Raw genomic sequence first — 21,782 nt, 5'->3', positions numbered from 1 at the left:
CGGCATTTGCTTGCGGCGCAGTAAACGAAGCTATACTCAAATATTATCACTTAAAATCTAATTTTATTTCTGCAGTATATTATATAACGCACAACACATTACATAAACCTTGTATGACTTTGAGATTGAAGCACGGTTTACCACCAGGGCACACCAGGGTATGCATTCTCCTGCCATTCTATTCCCGAATTAGCGCCAGAGAATAATTATTTATTATTTTTTACAACAGCAATAATAACCATGCATGTACTTATATAAAAATACTCAAGTACTTATGGAAATAAAAATTTTGTATTGTGAGAAAGTGTTGCGCCTTTGAAAGGGATGCTACAGGTGTCGTTTGCTGCGATGACTGCTCGCTGCAAACGCGAGACTTTTCCCACAGACGAGAAGCACTTGTGAACTCTCTCGCTCTTTCAAAAGGCTGCGTCGGCTGTCACAATTGCTGAACGTCTTCAAGTACTTTTAGGCACATCTGCTACAGTGCTAGCTAGGACGCTTAATTGTGGCCTGCTACGAGTATGCTTCATTATATTTTATATTGATGTACCGCTTCTGAAGCATTATGGTGGAGCTCTGCACTTACCCATTTTGCGACGGCAGACTGTAGCCAGGAAGCAGCAACCTTTCCTGCCACAAGTAAGATTGTGTTCTCAAAGTCCTAAAACACGCATTTCAATGAGCACGTAAACAAGCAATACATAATGAAGCCCTCAATAAAATTTGATAGTCAAGCCACTAGAAATACAACTGTCTGTCTTGTATCAGTACTGCCTTCTTTTTGCTCTTCTGAAGTTTCATAAAGCACGTAATACTACAGCGCCAACTTAACACACTTTACAAACCAAGGTCAAAATGGTCAAAACACATTCTTTCAACGTTTACGATGACACGCAAGATTGAATTGCTTTCTTGTCAGGGCTTCGACACCACATCTCGATACAAACATCAGCCCAGCTGCTGGCCCGGCGCGCTATCGCCACTTCGAGCAACAGAACGAAGGCAGGGAGCTTTGCGTCGCACTGTCCCACTGTAGGTTATAGCAATTGCGCTTACAGCGAAACCAAAACTGCCAAAATATACTTGTAGACTAGTTCGCCAGTCAGCAGAATGCCAATCCGTAGCCTGTACTTCCCATCATTCCCATGATGGTTGAATGATCGCAGCCCCAGATTTCCCTCTAGTTATACTAATATGAAACTCTGTGGTCGTAAGTAAAGCAACAAGTTGTCTCGTAACAAGAATGCTTCCAGTGCTGCGAGATGGGACCTGCCACAGGATGCTCCAACATGTAATCATGTGAGCAAGCCATCATTTGTCTTGACACGCAAATTCAGTTCAAGCTCGACAGTATGTTCCTAGCCATTCCTTTCTTTCTTTCTGTTTATGTTGCTGAAGCCTAGACCCTGCAGTGCAGCATTTTCAGTATGTTTGCATAATGGTTTTTCCTCTCTACACTGTTCGATTCCCCTGGTTGTGTAGGGACCATGTGCAGTGGAATCTTGGTGATACAAATCTATCTGGATGGCGCAAAAATTAGCATCATCTAAAATTAGTATCGCCCAAAAAGTTTAAATAATTGGTAAGACGAGGGGTTACGCAGCAATGATATGGCTGACTTGCTCAAAATTTTATATCTTTAGTAGGGGTCTGCAAATACTGAATAGTACTTTTCTAATCTAACCAGAGAAAAAAAAGCCGAGCATTGAATCGTATTGAAAACCAAAAATTAAACAAAAATTTGATGCTTACAAATTTTGGCCAAGCACAGCCCATGCTTGGGAGTCTCTCCTAGCATGGCATAACAAGAATGTAGCAAGCTATCAGTAACATAGGTACATAGAAATCAAGACATATAGTACTGTCTACTCTTTAAAAAAAGGAACTCAATATGAGTATTCCAGCACTGATTACAGCTCAGTTCTACTATATGGTCTCGAAAATTTTCTTCTTAACCATAGAACATCTGCTGACTAGAATCTGGCATTATTTTTCACTCAGAAGCTAAAGAATTGATGTTATGTTGTACTAAATACATATGATATTCTCGAATTTCATATTGAACCTATTTTTTATGGCAGTCTTTTCTTGCATAGGAAGTTTTGCTTTCCAGTTTTTCCCTGAAATACAGAGGGGCTTTCCCATCTTCATGGCAGGTAGGCTATCGTCATAAGGCCAGTTTGTGTGACTGACGAAAGCACGGATTGCGCATCATGTGACTCGACCACTGCTCTGAGCGTAGATGCATCGTTGGTGCGGTCAGTGCTGATAGTAAAGAACGGGCACCGTTTCAATGTCGGGTTCGGTATGGTTTGCCACCTGCCAAAGATCTTAAATCGGGAGCGTCGCGCCAAGTTCACGAGACTCTTCCCCCCTCCGTCCCCTTCCCGTCCACCGTCCGCACCTGCTGTGTAAATCCAAAGCGAGTCTTGCAACAGGTTGTTCGAGGCTACAAAAAGAGACCGACATGCATCTGCGAATGGCGTCAGCAGCAAGGGTGGTGTGCAATGTGTTGCAAAGATGGTGGCCGTGAGCAGCGTGCCATACCGTACACTGTGTTCCATTTGCGAGTTGGTTTGTCAGCTTTACTATTGTCGCACAGCTGCTGCGTGTAGATCGGTGTTGATTTGGTGCTAAACAACTTTAGTTGCTGATGCCTTGTAAAGCAGAACCTATTATGTAGGCCTAATAGCCGAGGCAGTGTGGCCGTGACGAAAATTTGATGCTGGCTGATGTGGCAACGGGCCGCAAATATCTGAGATCATGTGTCTGGGTTAGATTGATGGCTGTTGAAGTGGCGCTAAGTTTGTTGCTGCATATCCAACATGATCTGCATGCCTTCCGTGGCGGTTAATTGGCCCAGCCTTCGCACTTACCGAAATACACATTGATTTTGTTGCCGTTTCCTCCCTGTGTTTTGAGGCAGGCATTTCAAGGTCTGCCTAGTTAACTCGAGTTTTTCATTGCTACATCCTGGCTGCTGCCTGATGGTAATAAAGACACGATTTGCATGAGATAGGAGTAACTTGACTTTTCTGTGTGGCGGCAGAGCCACTTCGTATTGTGCAAGGTGACAGGTGCAAAGGTAGAGAAGTTTCTAATTGTCATTGGGCACCAAAGATGACAATGGAAGACGTGCAATACAGAGATGAAGCTACCTATGGAAACAAATGCCATGAATCCTGCTGACCCAGCAAGACTGGGTCGCGTGCGATTGCTAGCTCCAGATGAAGTTGCGGGATGTTGGAAAACGTCCCACAAGTTGCATGATGCACGGCCGCTCTGCTGGCCTGATAACAGCCAGTGTCTGGCACTACCGAGGCCTCGCTGGCTGGATTGTTTGTATCATCTGCCATAGTGCAAAAAGTGGTTCGCAACATTTGAGATTTAGCGTGTTGTAAGTTTAGTGGACTTGGGCCGGGACTCTAAAAAAATTTGTAGCCTGAAATTCATGTGAGGCACGATCACGTCACTGAGCTTCTACTGTACTCTGGTGTCCTTGCAAAAGGTTCTTGTCCATCGTGGCATGCTATTCCTCAAGATGATTTTAGCTTGAATTTTCAATTAAGGTCCTGTCTGTATGTACGAGTCCTTTCCTCAGCCCTGTGTATTTGTTCTAATTGTCTTCAATAATGAAGTCTTATTTAACATCAAGATGAATTGATGAACTGATGGCTTACTGGGCATGGTATTGACATGGTACGCACTTATTCTTGAACAAAATAAATGGACGGATCGAGAAAACACCAAACCAATTTAATTTAGCCTCGATGACCGGCATTCAAACACTGTACATGCATTTGTTTGGGCTAGAAACATTATTACCTTTGAGAACGAAGCCCGAAATTTTGTTCCAATTTCACAGCTGAGCCTTGATGCAGGTGTTGTCAATGTGGTGCCATGAATGTTACCGTATTTTTTTTTTTTTTCATACTTCAACCATTTTAATGCAAGTTCCCATGCTGAGCCTTTGCATACTTCAGAATTCAGTGTGGTCCTTCACTGTTTAGTACTAAACGAGCACTGGGGGAATGCTATGAAAGTATAGCATCGTGGTGACCTGTAGCACAATTTATCGGGCGGCATCACCATCTACATGTTATCTAGACTCTACTCGTGGGAAGATTTACTTCGTTGGGCATTCCATAAGCGCACTGCACAAACTTGAAATTGTTCTCGGTCTCCATTTTACATTGGCAGATAGTACCGTATTTGCCCGCATATATTGCGCACCCCTAATATTTAGCCAGCTTTATAAAAAAAAAACAAATTTTTACTCATATTTTGCGCTCCCCGTCCCGCCCGAGCCAGCTCACTGGCGCGCGTGCACGGAGAGACTTTGGTCGGCCGCGCCTCTCGCCGCGCAGGCGAGCGCAGTCATACACAAAAGGGGCTGCGAGTGCGAAGTCCTTTCTTCCGAGGACTTCATTCTTTTCTCCGGAAACCCCAGTCCCTACCATACCCGAACACACGAACCTGTTCACGGGTTGTCGGAACTGCTCGAGCGTTTGCCTCCCTCCATCTCCCCTTCTCTCCTGCCATGGGAATGCATGCACGCGACACGGCACGGACTATTTTCTGCATCGGAGGGCCAGTCGCGCCAACATTTCCCCTCGTTGCTCCTTGTTCTCTGCGTCCACGCTGCAGCGCATCTTTGGTTGATTTCGGGAGTTTAGGTTTCGCCATCAGCCAGTAGCATTTTCGCTTTTCACTTGTGATGGGCTGCAATAACTATGTGGCAAAATTCAAGCTCGCTGTTATAGAGTTTGCCAAAGAAAACGGGAACCGTGCCACCGCCAAGCACTTCAGCATGAGTGAAAGTCACGTTCGGTACTGGAGAAAGCAGAAGAGTTCGTTTGTAAATACAAGACCTGGAAGGAGGGCGTTCCGAAAACCGAAACAAGGAAAGTTTCCTGCTGTTCAAGAAGATCTTTTCAAATATGTGCGAGAGCTTAGGTCCTCCGGTATTGCCGTGTCGTGCGAGATGCTTCAGTTTGAGGCAAGAAAGATAGCACAGGCAAAAGGGGTCCCCGCTGCGACGTTCAAGGCAAGGAGAGGGCTTGTGACGCCATGTTTATTCATTAATTTTATCATGTTTTTATACTAAAGATGAACCAACCAGCCCCATTGAACACACTGCCGCCAGCTGTCTCTCAGATGAACGACCCTCTGCCAGCAGTTGCCACATGATTTGAGAAGGTTCTGTTTCACCATTTTGTGATTGGGCGACGCAAAACTAGAATCTTCGACATGTCCCAGATTGGGAATGCAGACGAAACCCCGTTGACCTTTGACATGCCACCTAACACAACAGTGAGTGAGAAAGGCATCTCGTTCCTTCCTATAAGGACAACCGGCTGTGAAAAGCAACGTTGTACGGTTATGCGTGCCGTGACAGCTGATGGCCAAAAACTACCGCCGTTTGTGATCTTCAAGTGGAAGATATTGCCCAAATTGAAGGTTGAAAGGCCGTATTCACATCCGCGCCCAAGAAAAAGGCTAGAGAACTGATAAACGACTGGTTCGACACTGTCTGGGTTAAGTGACAGAGGGCCTTAGTGCAACTGCCATCGCTGTTGGTGCTCGACAGTTTCAAAGGCAATCTCGTAGACAGCGTAAAAGAGAAGTTGCAGGACATGAGGACCAACCCGGCTATTATCCCGTGCGGACTAACATCTGTTCTGCAGCCCTTCGATGTCTCCGTAAATAAACCCTTCAAGGACTATGTGCGCAAGATGTACGTGGAATGGATGGCCAGCGGAGAGAATGGGCTCACCCCCACTGACAAAATAAAGAGCGCCACTAGAGACGATCTGCGAGCGGATACTCGCAGCGTGAAACCTGGTTTGTCCCGGTATTGTCGAGAATAGCTGCAAGATGAGGCTGTCGAATGCGCTCGGCGGAACCGAGGACGATGTGCTTTGGGAGGGCGGTGACCGCGACCGCAACAATGATTCCCGGTCGGACCTCTCGACCATCGATTGTGACTAGACCGTGCATGGCCGGATCTGGCTGGTTAAAGTACATGCTAATTTTGTTAAATAAGCAAGTACCCTTCGTTTGTGCTGTAATTTTTCTTTTTAATGTATATACCGCGCGTGTTACTACAGATTGCATGTTATTTCGGATGTGTCCGCGAAATCTCTGCGTAATTTGCGCACCACCTTTCGGAGCTCTAAAATCTCGAAAAGAAGTGCGCAAATTATGCGAGTAAATACGGTATTTCACTGTGTTGTGCCTAGTCCATCTGAGCCCCCTTTTTAAACCTTTTGCAGGATTGTGTACGACGACCTGGTGGGAGCTGGTGTGATTGTGCCCATGCCCGAGGTTCCACCCCCGACAGTGCCGATGGACTACAACTGGGCAAGGGTTAGTTTGGGGTCATTTTTTCTGCCGAGCCTCGCTAACCTTTGCTCGTTTGCAGTAGCTTAGAGCTCGGATCTGTTGTTGCCGACGCATGAGCACGTGCCCTGCAGTGCAGTATATGCGCCATCTGCTGGATGTGACAGCTTTTCAGTGGACATCGTGCACAGTCACGTTGGTGTATAGCCAACGGCTGATTTTGCAGACGTGCCTAAGGGATGTTGCTGCGTATTAGTAGACTCCAAACAAAAGTCGACCGCCCCAACTTTCGACCCCCCGATCGGGTAAAAAAGCTATACAAAATAATTTTAAAAAAGAAACTGGCTGCATTGAGACCATCTGGGCGTCGGAGCCAGACGAGGCAGAACCATTCTAGGCCTGTCTCCTCAATGAAAAACCCCTTTTCACTCAAGTGAACAATCACTATTGGGGGGGAATTTCTCTTTGGGCATCGTTTTGCGTTCGAACACAGTGCAAGTAGAAAGTTTGTGGCCATCGGCAATGCAGCACGTTACCGTAGATCGGTTATGCTCATTGCTTGTCGTTATTAGACGTACTTGCCCCTCGCCTTTCACTGCGACAGTCTGCTTCCTAGGCATGCTGAACCAGACAGGTGTCTGATCGGTGTTACAGATCTAGCCGAGTGTGAAGGTGTGCTGCACCTTCAGCTCACTGATGAACTCCGAGGCTTCTTTCCTCTCGTCGTAAACATCAGGTGGCTTCTTGCAAATGGTGGTACGCCTCCTCAAACTGCCCATTTCGATTCATAAAGTTTGTCACCCACTTTTTCGAAACTTTGAACTTGCTGCAGGCGAATTTCAATTAATTCGCGACATTGCGAGCCTTCACCTGATGTTCATCGTAGGACATGCTCAGGCCTTTGTCCCGCTGTTCTTTCACCCACTTTTATACAACTTCTTCCGTGACAGGATACTTGCCCTCCTTCAAGTGCCAGTAGTTCGTGATCCTGCTCTCACAAGAAGCTTGTCCCTTCGCTTTTTGGACAAGCTTGTCCAAAATGCTTGTCCATCAGGATTGATATGAGCGCTGATGACACTGCCATCAGTGTGCACTGACGACATGACTCTAGCCAAAGTTCAAGCAGACATCGCACGCAATCGGGATGCCAGACAAACCGAATTGGCTAATTTTTCAAGCCACTTAGGCATTGAAGACGGTGCGGGTTACTTTGATGGCACTCATTGTTTGGCACTACATACCCCCCCCCCTCCCTTTTTTCTTCTTTTTATCAATGCTTTCTTTTTTTCAGAGCCATCTCAACAATGCATTGGCAGAGTTGTGTAGGTCTCCTACTCAGTCCTTGATCATCTCCATCCAAGAAATATACTTATTAAATTGTGTTTTTTGCAAGCATTCGTTTTTCCTTTCTTTTTTTTTTTTGACATTTTTACAGTCTCTATATCAAACGTTGACTGTACTTCCTAAACTCTACTTTACCTCCTGCTTGCTGTGAACTAATAAAAAAAAAGTTGGAAGGCAATTCAACCTGAAGTTGACGTCGATCAAGGACAGTGTCTCGCTGAGCGAGTTGGTGGAGAGACTGGGGCTCATTCACTGCGCCCGATCCCTTATCTTGTCGCCCTTCGAGTGAGGGGTGTAGGACTGTACTAATTTTTTTCACTGCGCTATTTTTGGGATCGGCCAGCATCTTTAGATTGCACTATTGGTGGGATCAGCCCACGGAGTCCAGGAACACATGATGGATAAGGAAAAGAAGGGTAACTCACTAAGAAAGGCATTGTCTCAAAAACATTGCTATGAGCTTAACTGTCTTCTTGCCATGATCACGTCCTCAGTGTAGCCATAGTGTCTCCCTGCGCTCACTCATTTTCTTGCCTGTCGTCAAAACATGCATGCAAATGGTGCCTCCGTCCAGTATCAGCAGCCGCCGCCTTTCCATTCCTCGCTGCAGGAGCTGGGCCTGATCCGCAAGCCAGCATCGTTCATGACGAGCATCTGTGACGAGAGGGGCCAGGAGCTGCTGTATGCGGGCATCCCCATCACGACCGTGATCGAGAAGGAGCTGGGCATTGGGGGTGTGCTGAGCCTGCTGTGGTTCCAGCGCCGTCTGCCCCAGTACGCCTGCAAGTTCCTCGAGATGGTGCTCATGGTGACCGCCGACCACGGGCCCGCCGTCTCGGGCGCTCACAACACCATAGTGTGTGCCCGTGCGGGCAAGGACCTCATCTCGTCCCTCGTCTCTGGACTGCTCACCATCGTGAGTTCCTCTCTCCTGCATGCACTGCACTTGCGAGTGAGGCACCTATGACCGTCTGTATGTAGCGTGACAGACTTGAGTGCAGAAAGACACAGCACTAACTACTAACAAAAAGTGCATTTTTGGCAGCCTGTGTTTATAAGTAAAAGCTCTTTAATTGAAATTTCATGGGGACACTTAATGAATTCAAATAACCGAAATTCAAGGTAACAAAAGTGAGTAAGAAAAGGCTGCACTTATGAGAAAAAAAAAGTGGGAGCACCTCTGGGTACCACTTTTATTTGCAAAAGAAATCTGTGATCGTTTTTTGCTTTCTCTCTGAAAGCGATTGCCGTCGCTTTATCTTGCAGAGCTCGAACGTGTCGAAAAACATCTTCACCTTCTTTGAAACTGAAAAACAGCCTGGCGTAATTTAGTCCTCCTATCAGCTGCGACAACAAAGGTCGTACCGGTGTTTCACCAAGATCTTCCGCATTCACGTCATCATCATCCTCCACGGAAAGTTACTTCACCGCAGACTGCGTCACAGCCGCCAACATTCACATAGCCACCAAAGTTGGCATATCTGAGCACTTCACGTACATGAGCAGAAATGTGAACCTCCTGTTCAATTTCACTAGTGTCCGTGCTAGGGGCACCGAAACCGCATTGATGGAAACAATTTGCGATTGTTTCTGTTATTGCCAGACTCCAGGTGTGCGCAAGCATATGCAGGGCAGTGAGCAGTCTCGTTGGAACCCTTGTCATTCTCGGAGCATAGGGGCATCCTCTGAAGAACATGGTGTCTGTAAAAACTTTTCGTATCTTTTATGATGCCCTGGTCTATACGTTGAAGAGCTGCAGTGGTTTTTGCCAGAAGAGCAACCTGCTCATTAGCTCTCAACTCAACAATACCTTGGTTTGGGCGAGTTAAATAGTTGAAAATCCTTAATAGATGATCTTTTGAAATAAATGCCAATCGGAAGTTCAACACCTTTCCTGTCGTATGTGTTGCTTTCGTCTTAGTCTTTAGTGCGTTTTTATAGAAACTCTCAATTCAATTTCAACCTTGTGCGTGAAGCAATTATTGACAAGGAAAACATGCCTCTCCCCAAGCTCAAATTTTCAGTCCAGCTTTCTGAGCCACTGCTTGAAAAGCTCGCCGTCATCCACGCCTTGTTATTTGCAGCACAGCCTGCCGGCAGCATGCGGATGTTCTCGAAACAGCGAGGTCCCTGCGATTTCCCGTCTCTCGCTGTTTGCGGCACTTGCCGCCTGCGCATGCATCCCCCTTGTACGTCGTCGTTTCGTCAGGTAAAAGTTTAAAAAACAAAGCGGTCTTGTCGGCATTGCAAACATCGGATGGAGCGTGCCTGTTCAGGAGCACTTGTAGCACACCATTTCAACACATGGTGCAGGCTTCTGCGTCTATGGCTTTGGCTTCGCTGCGCACATTGCAGAAAACGAGATCGTGCCTGTCCCTGAAGCAATGAAACCGTCCTTCCAAAATCGGAGATGTTCGGGTGCTGCGTGAAATCTGCCACCTTTGCTACGATGATAGGGCCACTCAACAGAACGTCCTGGCTTCATGTTTCTTTAATCCGTGTGAGCAACGCTGTCTCCAGGTCCGGGTGCTTACCGGTACGAGGACTTTTTCGATCATTGGCGAAAGTTCCAGCTTCATAGGGGTCCTCGGTCGTCTCGTTCCCGATGTACGTCAACAGCATGCTTCTCGGTACTTCGTGCTTCTTGGCGATTTCGTTCTTGCTCTGCTTCCCTGCTTCCACTTCCTGTAGAGTTTCTAATTTCGCCGTCAACGTTTTGGCGCGCTACTCGCCACGCGACAGCATAACTGCACACGAGCGGCGTTGTTGGTCTGCGATGGACGCATCCCACCAGACACAGAACAAAAAAAGAAATGGCGCAGCTTCCACACTCGCTGGCTCAAGCGTTGCGACTGCGCTGGGGACAGGAAGAGCGTGGTCGACCCTGGAGTTGCCACCGAATGCGCTGCGTATTGCACTGACCATAATGATGCGGCATGGCATGTGCAAATGCCCCTTGAAAACACGCAGTGATGACAACAGTGATCGGCATGTTGCACCATCTGTCGCGTAACTGCGACAGAGCGTGAGCTGGCTACGGGGACGCGCAGTTCTAATTATCCGTGGGGGACCGAATTAGCGCTCAAATTAATGAGCTTTTCAATACATAGGGCTCTATGGAGCATGTCTGGACCGTGCCACTTAGTTCGAATTAACGAGGTGTGAATTAATGAGCTTTTATTGGGCTGAAACTTATTGCCCATTGACATACGGGATTTACTTTGTAAGGAAACTGAACTCCCTATGTGAAAGTTGCGCAGATGGGGGTACGTGCATACACTTTGAACCAAGCCACGATATTGTTTCTGCCTCTGCTTGTTGTCGGTGTGTCTGTGCTACAATTTGCCATGATGTCGAACTGAAAAGCCCAAACAGCCACACTTCTCAAGTTCTAGTGCAGTGGTTCGCTTTTTGCCCGTTGCAGACACCTGTGCCTTGTTCCACATTTTCCAGGCAATGCGGTGGAACCTATGCGAGTGGTGCAGTCAGTCTCACTCTGTGCTTCACAGTGTGGTTGTTTTTGAACTGCAACGCTTTCTATGGAATATACTTTGCATAGTACAGCTAATGGACATGCGGTTAGGGTCAAACAACGGACATGTGCACCTTTTTGCTTTTTAGCATGCAACGTGCCGTGTCTCTTACCTCAAGTGATGCTCCATGGTCGCTGGTCGCAGAAACGTTTCAATCTTCCTGTTCAGCGGTAAATAGGTTGAGATCTGTGACGGCCTTTCGTGTACTGTATTTACCCAATTCTAACGCACCCCTCGAATATAATGTCCACCGAATTTCCGCGGGCTCATTAAAGCAGGAAAATATAAGTGTACCTGAATGTAACACCAGTGTCACATGGCCACTTTCAATCACAGTTAAGCCCGATCCGGATTGTAATTCTCAACTGGATGTGGCTTCCTCCCATAGCTTAGCCAAAGAGCCAATCGGGGCCGAAAGATTTTATCCCAGTCGAGCCCAATCGCGAATGAAAGTGCACCTGTGACAGCTGTATAATGTGCTGCTGATTTATAAAAGAAAAATATGGCATGCCACCATGTTCACGATCTGAAAAAGCAAGACTTGCAGAATTTAGCTGGACATACTAGAATGTTTTTTAATGAGCTTTGATAAGGAAAGCGGTGCATCATTGTCGCCTTTGCGAGTCATTGGCCACAGATATCAAACACACAGTGGTGGTATTCTCGAGTGATCACTTTCGGTACTGCTATCACTTTCGCAAGACTCTGCGTCGGACTTGTCAAAGTACAGTAATACCTCGTTAACTTGAAAGTAGTAAAAACCGGAAAAAATTTCGAGATAAATGCATTTTTCTGATAAGCAAAAGTCGCGGAAATCAGTGAAAAGTCGAGTTGTTTCTAAAAAATTCACCACTACTGACAACTTTTTCAAGTGGGACTTCCTAAACTGGATCCTCGTAAAGGTTTCAAAGAAAGAAATTAAAACGTACCAGTGATGTCAACCAGCTCCGTTTTGCAGCACTGCCATTTTATTCAGTGCTTAAAAAGTGCGTAAGGCTGCTCTGCTTCTTGGTAGCACTTGGACCCAGAAAGGAGTCCTCGAGCTGCTTCGCAGATCACACGAGCCGATCGTTCCAGCCGCTGCACTTTATTTCACAGCAATCCAGTCATGTTTCTTGTTTCGGCTGATGTCGACACCTTTCGAGGTCTTTCGTTGTCATCGCCTTTACCGTCCCCCCCGTTTGTAGTCATCTCAGCGTTTTCGGTGTCGGTAAATTCGCCTCTCACCGGTACCACCTGCTCGCATCACGCGTACTCTTGAATGCTCATGTTGCTTTCTATCACGCAACACATGTGGCACGGACTTACTGGAATCAGTGCCACAAAAAGCAATGTGAGCATTCACGAGTACGCGCAATGCAAGCAGGATGTACTGCAACGCATGCGGCACATACTTTTTTTATCCTATTTTGCGTAGAATAAAAATACAGCGCCGTGTGCATTGCGTCAGAATAAAATTAAAACTGTGATCACGCCTCCAGTAGTGAATCTCGGCATTGCATGAAGCGAACAAAAGAAATTGCGTCAGGCATGCTGCGTTGCAGGGCCTGCCTCTGCGCACACCTCTCCCATCACTTGGATGTGCCACAAGGTTGCTTGACAAAGTTGTTACGCCGCTAGGTTCAGACTTCACATTCAGGGAAAGCATTCGCTTTGCGTTAGGTGCGATGGCGGCAGAGGAGGGGTTCTTATTCCACTCTCAGTCGAGATTTCGAGATTTCTGCAATTTGGCCAAAGATACTTAGAGATAAAGCGCAATAAATACATGGCATGTATGGGAAATGGTTCGGTGCCGTGGAAAATTTCGACTTGAATGATTTTTCAAACTATGCGAGTTCGAGTTGACGAGGTATTACTACATGCGGCTGACAGCGTTCCTGAAACCGTGCGCAGATAGCAAGCTTGGCACAGTGCCAGAAACACTGGCTGCCGATTACATCAGTGCATTAGGTGCCGAGCAACACAAAATCTCGTGAAAGTGATAGTACATGCAGTGAAACCTCTATATATTGAACACGGATATATTGAATTATTGCATACATCGAACACTTCCTATATCACCTAGAAAATTTGATGCATTCTTAATGTTTTATTTCGAACGAGGTTGGACTTCAAACAGATATATCAAACTCCACCACCTCACACTACGTGCACTCTGTTGACAGGCAGTGAGCTTTCCCGCTACACCCTCGAAGGTAGCGGTGGCGCGATGGGCGTTCCCGACTGCTGCGCACCACATCGATCGCGCTGAGGGTGCCATTTGAACGTAGCGGCGTACACATGCGGCGGCCGTGGCTAGTTCGACCCAAGTTCGAAAACGTCGACGACGCGTTGCATTTGCCACACTGACTCCTCCTCGGTGCCACACTCTGCGGCTGCCGTGCCTCGCGAGAACTGGTGGTTTGCATCCGCAAAGGCGCGCGACAATGCTCACTCACTGGGCTCACTCATAGACGCCTTAATTTACAGACGCCACTTGGTTATTGACAGTGTTTCAAAATGCTTCGATTGACGGACGTGGAGATCGCAGCAGGAGTAGCGGCTGAACTAATGATGCTGCCAAGGTTGATATCGCAAGCACTGATGTTGCCTAGCTCCCGACTTCAACTGAGGCTGTAGCTGCTTTGGCCCTTCTACGCTGCTACTGCGGCGCAATAGAGTGCTTCAGCCTATCGCTTGTGAATCGTTCAGACAATGTTGAGGACTCCTCCGTGTTTAAGCACGCGGCTGCCAATAAGGAGGGTACACTGCTGCAGTGCTTTTATCCAAATAAATACAGTAAAACCTCGTTAAACCGTACCTGCTTAAACAGTAGTTTTGTTTTAAAAGTAGTAAAGTCTAATCCCCGACTCAGTGGTCATTGAACATAATGTGTTTTGTATCCGCATAAACTGTACCAGCTTATTGCGTACACATCGGTTAAAACGTAGCGTTTCAACTTTTCGTCGCGCAAACACGGCGGTGCACAGTCTCCATCGGGCGGCCCGGCAGAACAACAAGTCTCAGAGATCGAAACAACGGCCTGAAAGCGCCCTGTGCGTCTGCGCGTGAAGCCACATCAACATTATTTCGACGCCGTGCCATGAGGTCTATTCGATTCAGCAGAGTTTCTCTGCACCTTCTGCACCTACTCACGGTGCACTGCACCTAGACCCTCGATTCCCCGAGGTGCAGCAGTGCACCCTGCAACCCCGTGCTCGATTGAACGGGGTGCAAGGTAAGGCGCCGCCACGGTGCACTGCACCCTTGAACCTTGCAGCGAGTGGGTGCAGCCCGGCACCGCCTGCACCTTTTCGTTTGTAGTGCCGTGCACCTTTAGGTTTGTTCGATTCAGAAAAAGGTGCACGGCACTACAAACGAAAAGGTGCAGGCGGTGCCGGGCTGCACCCACTCGCTGCAAGGTTCAAGGGTGCAGTGCACCGTGGCGGCACCTTACCTTGCACCCCGTTCAATCGAGCACGGGGTTGCAGGGTGCACTGCTGCACCTTGGGGAATCGAGGGTCTAGGTGCAGTGCACTGTGAGTAGGTGCAGAGAAACCTGGCTGAATCGAATAGACCTTTTTTCTGAATCGAACAAACCTATGGCCGTGCCAAAGAGCGTAATGGCATCGTGCAAGCGAGGACTCGCGTCGTTCCGAACCTCGGATAAAGAAGACGCCGGGTGCTCAGCATCGAAGAAAAATAAGACATCGTCCGTGCTATCGAACGTGACGCGACGAAGTCTGCGCTGGCACGCAACAGGGATCTGCTCTTGACTACAGTGTGTGGCATTTGGAATGCGAAGAAGTTTCTCGGCAGCGCTGCTGCGACCACGAAGATATGTCGGCTACGAGGTTCGACTTTTCGCCATCGTTGCCTGTGTTGTTGCCGAAGTGTCGACTAGTGACAGTGACGAGGACGACACGGAAAGCGATAGCACAGGTGATTCAGGCCCGACAGTGGCATAAGCTGCGCGTTACGTCAGCCTCATGAATGCAATCGTTGCGACGACAGTAGGGCCGCGATAACATAACTCTATTCCAAACGAAAATTATTCGAAACGCCGGCACCTGGCAATGAAAAAGGCGCCCCCGGGACTTCTGCAGCACTACTGCGCACGTGCACGAAGAATACGTAACGCCAACGAGGAATCTGCCATGCGAGTGTTTGCCGAGAAGAGGGGGCTGGCTGAAAAGCTGGCACGCAGCTTCAGTAAGTTTGAGGCCGCTGTCGTCGTCGTGCTAGGCCGCCGCGGCATCAAACGAAAATAACGCTTTTGTCGCGCCAAGTGAATAAATACTGCATGTTTTTTCGTCTTTCATCGCACTCTCTCTGAGTTCCGTTTTTGACAGGTAAGTGGGCGATCCCATGCTATTCGGTTTAACAGTACTACCGTTTATTTAGTACGTACTTTTTCCGAGCTTTGGCCAACTACGGTTTAACGAGGTTTCACTGTAAATACTTTCTATGAGGCTTCAAGCGAGTATTTACTGTGCCACGATTGGGGTGCCATCGGGGATCCTTGTTCGGAGCGCGCGTTCGGTTGCGCCACGCGCAATTGGCCTAGACTGCGCTGACTTTGTGCGGCGAACAAAGTTGCCGCAGCCTACGCTATTTGCGTGCAGCGCAATCGACCGCGCGCTCCCGGCTGACAGTCAACGCGGCCTAGGTCAATTGCGCGCAGCGCAACCCAACGTGCATTCCTAACAGTGGTCCCCGATCGCGCCCTTGGTTCATTGATTGATTTGCACAAGTTTTTGACGTGTTTTTGACATGTCTTTTATGTTATTTTATATATCAAATTCTGGCTATATCGAACTATGTCCGGTCACAGCGCTGTTCGATATATTGAGATTCGACTGTATATCCTAAAATTATTGGCCTAGATTACCTGCTTTAGATAGTAGTCGAGCATAAAATGAACGAACAGCGACCAACGTTTACAAAAATGTGCTTTGTCATCATTTTGTGATGGCAATGATCCAGAGTCTGACAGCTCTGGCAGTTGGCTGCTGCCAAAGGTGTTGCCAAAGCTGTGAATGTGGTTTTGGTTTCATGTCAGATTCTAAGGCACTGGCAATTTTCGTACCTATTTTCTCAAAATAAAGATGCACATTAGATTCGGGTAAATGCAGTACCTAAGGTCCTTCTCTCATGTGATACTATATTTTTTTTGGCTCGCAAATGCAAGCAAGAGGTCTCTTTAACCTTTGTAGCACTGCCTGTAATGTATGAAACAGAGTATAAACCTGCTTGCAGTGGACGTTTTTCAAAATTTGGCTGCAAGAGAAGGTGATCAAGCAGATAGTTAATGTCATTAAAAGTCGCGCAATGTTTAAAAACAAGATTCGATTTGTATGAGTGCATGTTTAACAATCTGTTCCAGATCGCTGACATTTAGTATGTCGGGCGCATGTTTGCTGTGCAGCTTGCAGTCTGAAATCTTGTTCACAAATCGTTGCACATTTTTCCATTCAAAGTGGTGGCCAGACTGTCAACCCGCACATGTCTCACTGTGCAGGGTGACCGGTTTGGAGGTGCCCTGGATGCGGCAGCACGCCAGTTCAGCGAGGCATACGACAGCCGCCAGATTCCCATGGAATTTGTGAACGGCATGCGCAAGAAAGGCGTCCTCATCATGGGCATCGGGCACAGAGTCAAGTCGGTCAGTCTGCACTGCTCACAACACTCTTCCTTCACGTTTCGTTTCTGTCAACACAGGGCTGAGAAGTGGGCATTCCTGCGAGGCATTGCTAGAGTTCACTTGAGTGTATTCAGTTAGATTCCACTACAACAATAGAATGCGTGAAAAATTTTGTTGCCATAACATTTTATGCCGACGCCATAGTTTCCTGCAAAAGTTACTACAAACTCCGGTGCCAGTGTTTACGGCAGCTGGGAGTGTGGCAGTTCAACCAGTGCGCTTGAACCAGATGGTTGGTACGTGGATTTGCCTCAAGGTCTTCCTTCTGGCTTATTTTTGCCAGAAGGAAGATACTTTGGATACCTTGCAAATTGATCACGTTCAACAACCTGTTGCACTATAAGTACAATTATATGCACGTGCGCAGACGCTTAATTTCCTTGCTGCATATAGAAAACTGAGTGCTGCGAATTTAGAAAGACACAGTGTAATTAACGTCATGAGCAGAGTTGAAGCCACAATTCAAAGATCAGAGAAGTACATGCGCTAATCATCTTTGCCATGCTAACTGGGCAATGGCTGCGGCAGAGTTGTCTCTAGTAATGTTTGCAGCAAACTATGGTTGGTGCAATGCATTTGGCCTCGCAGGTGGGCTGCGTGCAACGGCCGTCATGTCGGGATGCTCACTTGACTCGCTCTTCGTCGCAGACGGCATCGATAAAAACGACCTTACAGACGTCAAAGCGCTGTTAAAAAGAAGCGGTTTACGACGAGGAGCATTTTCGTTGCTGTCTTCCAGCAATGGCAACTGTCGGTGAAGTTGGCAGGTCACGGGTACCATGCCACTTACGAAAGTTTGCCAGCCCAGTGCAGGAATGCAAGAACGCATGCAATTTTAGCAGCACAAAACCAATAGAGCTGGGATGGGCACTATCACGTGGTCGCTTCTTAAAGCCAGAGCCATCCGAATGGGTGGAAGAAATGGACGGAAATGGATGGAGTGCTCGGAAGAAGTAATGAGCACTCGTTTCGGCCATTAGCAGAGGGGCGGCCTCGCCGCTGTCTCCATTGAGAGACGCCGACCTGCGTACTTGGCAGGGCGGCGAGATCCTCATCGGCAGCACTTTCTGATGGAGGCAACTCACGATTTCAACTTCGTGGATGTCATTTTACCCACCAAAATGTACAGCGTTTCCAACTTTGTGTTTCCTGCTCAAGAATACATTGTGAAGCAAGGCACTATATTCCAAAATTTCCATCAAGCAGTGTTCCTTGTAGCAGGGCTTGCCTGTGAACACTCAATGTCGGGTTATAGAATGTTCACTTGGCAATTGGCACCGAGTGCAATGGAAACGCAGTGTAATTGCTCTAGTCAACGGTTGGCATTTCCAGTCCCTTTAGGCCCAAACAATGAAACGTTACTTTCCTTCGAGCGCTTCCTAACTTTACGTGAGGCCTCCTTACAGCGAAGGACCGATGGAGGAAGCAAGCGTACTCTGAAAGCTCCCTTCACCCGTCCTCAACGTAAGGAGCGGTTGCCGCATGCCTGGGTTCGAGATTATATCTTAAAAGCTTAACGCGAACACCATCATTCTATAAAAAAAAAATGTTGTATCGTCGCACAGTCTTTAAATTGAAGAGCTAATATAGAGAAGCGTGGACGCTTTCTTCTAGTTTCGTTTACTAAAGGTAAAAAAGTTGCGCATTACAGTGCAAAACTTTACGTGCTCCATCAACGCTGGCATGTGCAACGCCTAGCAACGCTTTCATGCCGCACGCGTGACTGAAACGAACATGCCTGGCAAGAAGTACTGTGCTCGCGCTTCTCCACAGGTGGGCGACAGCGCGCATGTGCAAGCAAACGTCACGTGGTTAAGCAGTGAGGTGAAGCGCTCGTTCAGGGCCAGGAGCGGCATAAGGACGCATGAAGGTAGCTTTGGAGCTACCTTATGCTGAGGAAGCACTAAGAAAGCCTTCACCGAGGGCCCCTCAGTAAGGAAGCTTTCAGAGTGACATAAGGTAGCCTCACCGCAATGAAGGCTTCCTTACTGAGGTAAGGAAGATTTCATTGTTTGGCCCTTAGTCAAAGTGTAAGAGTTTTGGTTCAAGAACCTTCTAGTAGACATTACAGTCTGCGTTTCTAAATTTCAATGTTCTGGTGAACCAGCACTTGACAATTTATGGTTTGTGTTACTCGAACTTTTAAGCGCATACTTTTGTTTGCCTGATCAAAAGTTCGAATTAAAAATTACAGAATACAGTCCCGAGCAGAAGTATTGATTATTGCACATTTTAGTGAAAGCTTGTTAATTCAAATTTCTTGGGACCAAAAAAGTGTCCAAATTAACCGGATGCCGAATTATCGAGGGTTGAAAAAAAGAAACATGCTTACTAAATGAGCACACATTTACTTACTGAATGAATCAACAAATCCTGTTTCTATTTAGTGCAAAAGCAGCGTAGGAGCTGCAGTTCTGGCCATCTCACAATGTACCAAGTTTACTTGATTCTAATGCGCCCTCGATTGTAACGTACACCCGTTTTCCATGACCAAAAAAGAAAGAGAACAATACTGCGCCCCTCGTGCCTTCATATAGAAATACTGTTTTCTCTCATTTCGAAAGAACAGATTTATTCCCTATACACTAAAATTGCGATGAATAAAAGCACAAATGGAAGCGGCGTATCTTGCCACCAAGATTTTCAGTGCGCTAGATATCAATCCTCGTCACTATCAGACAACTCCTTATCACTATCAACAGACCAAAGCATTTCATCCTTGGTGCCATCCATGGCACTTGAAATCCTGCACTTTTTTAAGGCCTTGTTAACCATTGCAGACAGGATCGTGCACCATGCATCTTTCACCTATCCAGCAAAGTCCTGCAGTGAGGCACGCTTCATTTTATTGGCGGGCATGAATTCATGGCAGCCACTGACAAGCCATTCGGTGTTGAGCACCCAAATTCTAGCTTTCACTGGCTTGTTCAAATAAACATGGGGCGGTTGGAGCTGCGATGTCATGCCGCCGGATATCACGATAAGGTCGGTGTTGCATGCAGCCAGCTTGTCCTTGATGCGCTGCTCAAGGCAGCACTTGAACGCATCGAGCACAAGCATCCCACGCAGACCCAAACTGCTGCCGGGTCTCTTCCACCAAACGTTATCAATCCAGTCAGCGACCAAGTCCATGGTCAGCCAACCTTTTTCATTTGCATGCACAATCACGCCACTCCGAAACAAGATTCCTTTCTGGAGTGTCTTCCATCTGAAGATAAGATACGGGGGCAGCTTCTGCCTATCTGCAGTGCAACAAAGCATTGCGGTGACTCTAGTTTTTTTGTGGCCGGAAGACAAAACGTGCATTTGCTTCGCCCCCTTCTTTTCAACGGTTGTGGTGGCAGGCATATCAAAGTAGAGTGGCGTGTGATCAGCATTTCCAATCTGTCCGAAGTGTAGCTGTTTCTACGGCGCAACTTCAAAACATACCGCTGAAAACTGCAATTTCTCTTAATATTCTTCGGGCAGTTTTTGGCATATCCCTGTCCGCCTTCGAAGGGAAAAGACTTTTCTTTTCACAGAATTTGATAGCCAGCACCTGCTCGCTTTGAAGTTGCATTAGCCCTTTCTGTAGGGCTAACTACATCACCCATACTTTGAGCAGATCGGTCGTCACAGGCCGCTATGCCACTCCCTGCTCTTGCACGTATTCCGCGAGCAGCTCTTCTGTTTCGGCGAAGTGGCCCTGCTTCGGTCCACTGAAATCCTTCCTTGTTGCTTTGCTGGCGAAAATATTCTTCTGTTTGTGCCAGTCCCGCACGCAAGTTTCGGGAACTCCGAACGCCCGTGATGCGGCCCGATTTCCGTCCGTCTCCGCGCACATAACCTTCCTTTTAAATGCGGCATCGTGATGGACTTGGCATGTCTTCGCAGTCGGGGCTTCCATGCTGATCGAATAAATGCAGAAAATGGGAAGACAGGCGCTAGACTAGGTTACACCAGCGCCTGGTTACATGTACAACATGGAGATATGCACATGGAGGAAGCTACGGTAGCTAGGCTACAAGCAAATACGAGGTGGCAATTTTTCTAATGCCGATGGCGATATGGTAACGTGGATTTAGTGTTGTACTCGATTCTAACGCGCATGCAATTTTTGGACCTGTTTTATTGGAAAAGAGGTGCGCGTTAGATTCAAGTCAATACGGTATTAGCTCTCAGAGCGGTGAAGGCCTAGCGCTTTCTTTGCTGTGTGGCTCTGGTGAAAGACCCGCATCTTCATTCGAGACATGCTTTTCAATTCCGCACGCACATCCCAATGATTTTTTGCCAGTGAACTGACCCGCAACAGTCTTAGCATGACGTAGCGTGCTGGTTTGATGCTAGCATGCAAGCCACGGTAGAATCTCTCTTCATCCTCGACGCCATGTTTGTGACATTGCGCGCACTTGCACAGAGTCAAAACGAAATGACCGTTTGCCGCAACTGCTGTGCATGAAACTGTGATCTTTGTCGACATGGTCATAATGAATGGCGACTATGCAGTTCTAAAGGCACGAGGGCAATGCATTTACGTGCACCGCGTTAAACTGTGGAATAAAGGCACAAATACACCCGAAGGATACAGGCATGTATGTCACTCTTGCTAGGGATCTGCTCATGACTATGGTAAATGCAGACTCTGTTGTTTCATTTCGGCTACATGTTGGCGTCACTTTTGCTCATTTGTGTCATACATTTATCGCGCTTGCCTTGCTCAGAGAGTTGTCGAAGTAACCGTTGTGAGACTAAATACGTCTGCATTAATGAGTTTGATTCCATTAAATAATGCAACACCTGCTGTGACCAGAGGAGGAGTGCAGTTTTCTGAATTAACAAGGGTCAAATTAAAGGGTCATGTTCAGACAGACATGGTAGAGATCATATGCAAACTTTTGGGA

General features: G+C 47.3%; 1 protein-coding gene across 2 annotated transcripts in view; it reads left to right on the top strand.

The window, feature by feature from the left end:
* Nucleotides 1-21,782, top strand: part of ATPCL (ATP-citrate synthase) — a 95,415-nt gene that overhangs the window by 61,239 nt on the left and 12,394 nt on the right. For both annotated transcript variants that reach the window (XM_050187048.3, XM_055075915.2), the window contains exons 17-19: nucleotides 6,276-6,369; nucleotides 8,297-8,602; nucleotides 16,720-16,863. In XM_050187048.3, coding sequence (XP_050043005.1) covers nucleotides 6,276-6,369; nucleotides 8,297-8,602; nucleotides 16,720-16,863 — 544 coding nt within the window. The remainder of the gene's footprint in view (nucleotides 1-6,275; nucleotides 6,370-8,296; nucleotides 8,603-16,719; nucleotides 16,864-21,782) is intronic.

The sequence above is a fragment of the Dermacentor andersoni genome, chromosome 2 (assembly GCF_023375885.2).
Source record: "Dermacentor andersoni chromosome 2, qqDerAnde1_hic_scaffold, whole genome shotgun sequence".
In the NCBI taxonomy this organism is placed as follows: Eukaryota; Metazoa; Arthropoda; class Arachnida; order Ixodida; family Ixodidae; genus Dermacentor; species Dermacentor andersoni.
The sequence above is the reverse complement of the archived record's forward strand: the minus strand, read 5'-3'. Positions and strand labels throughout refer to the sequence as shown.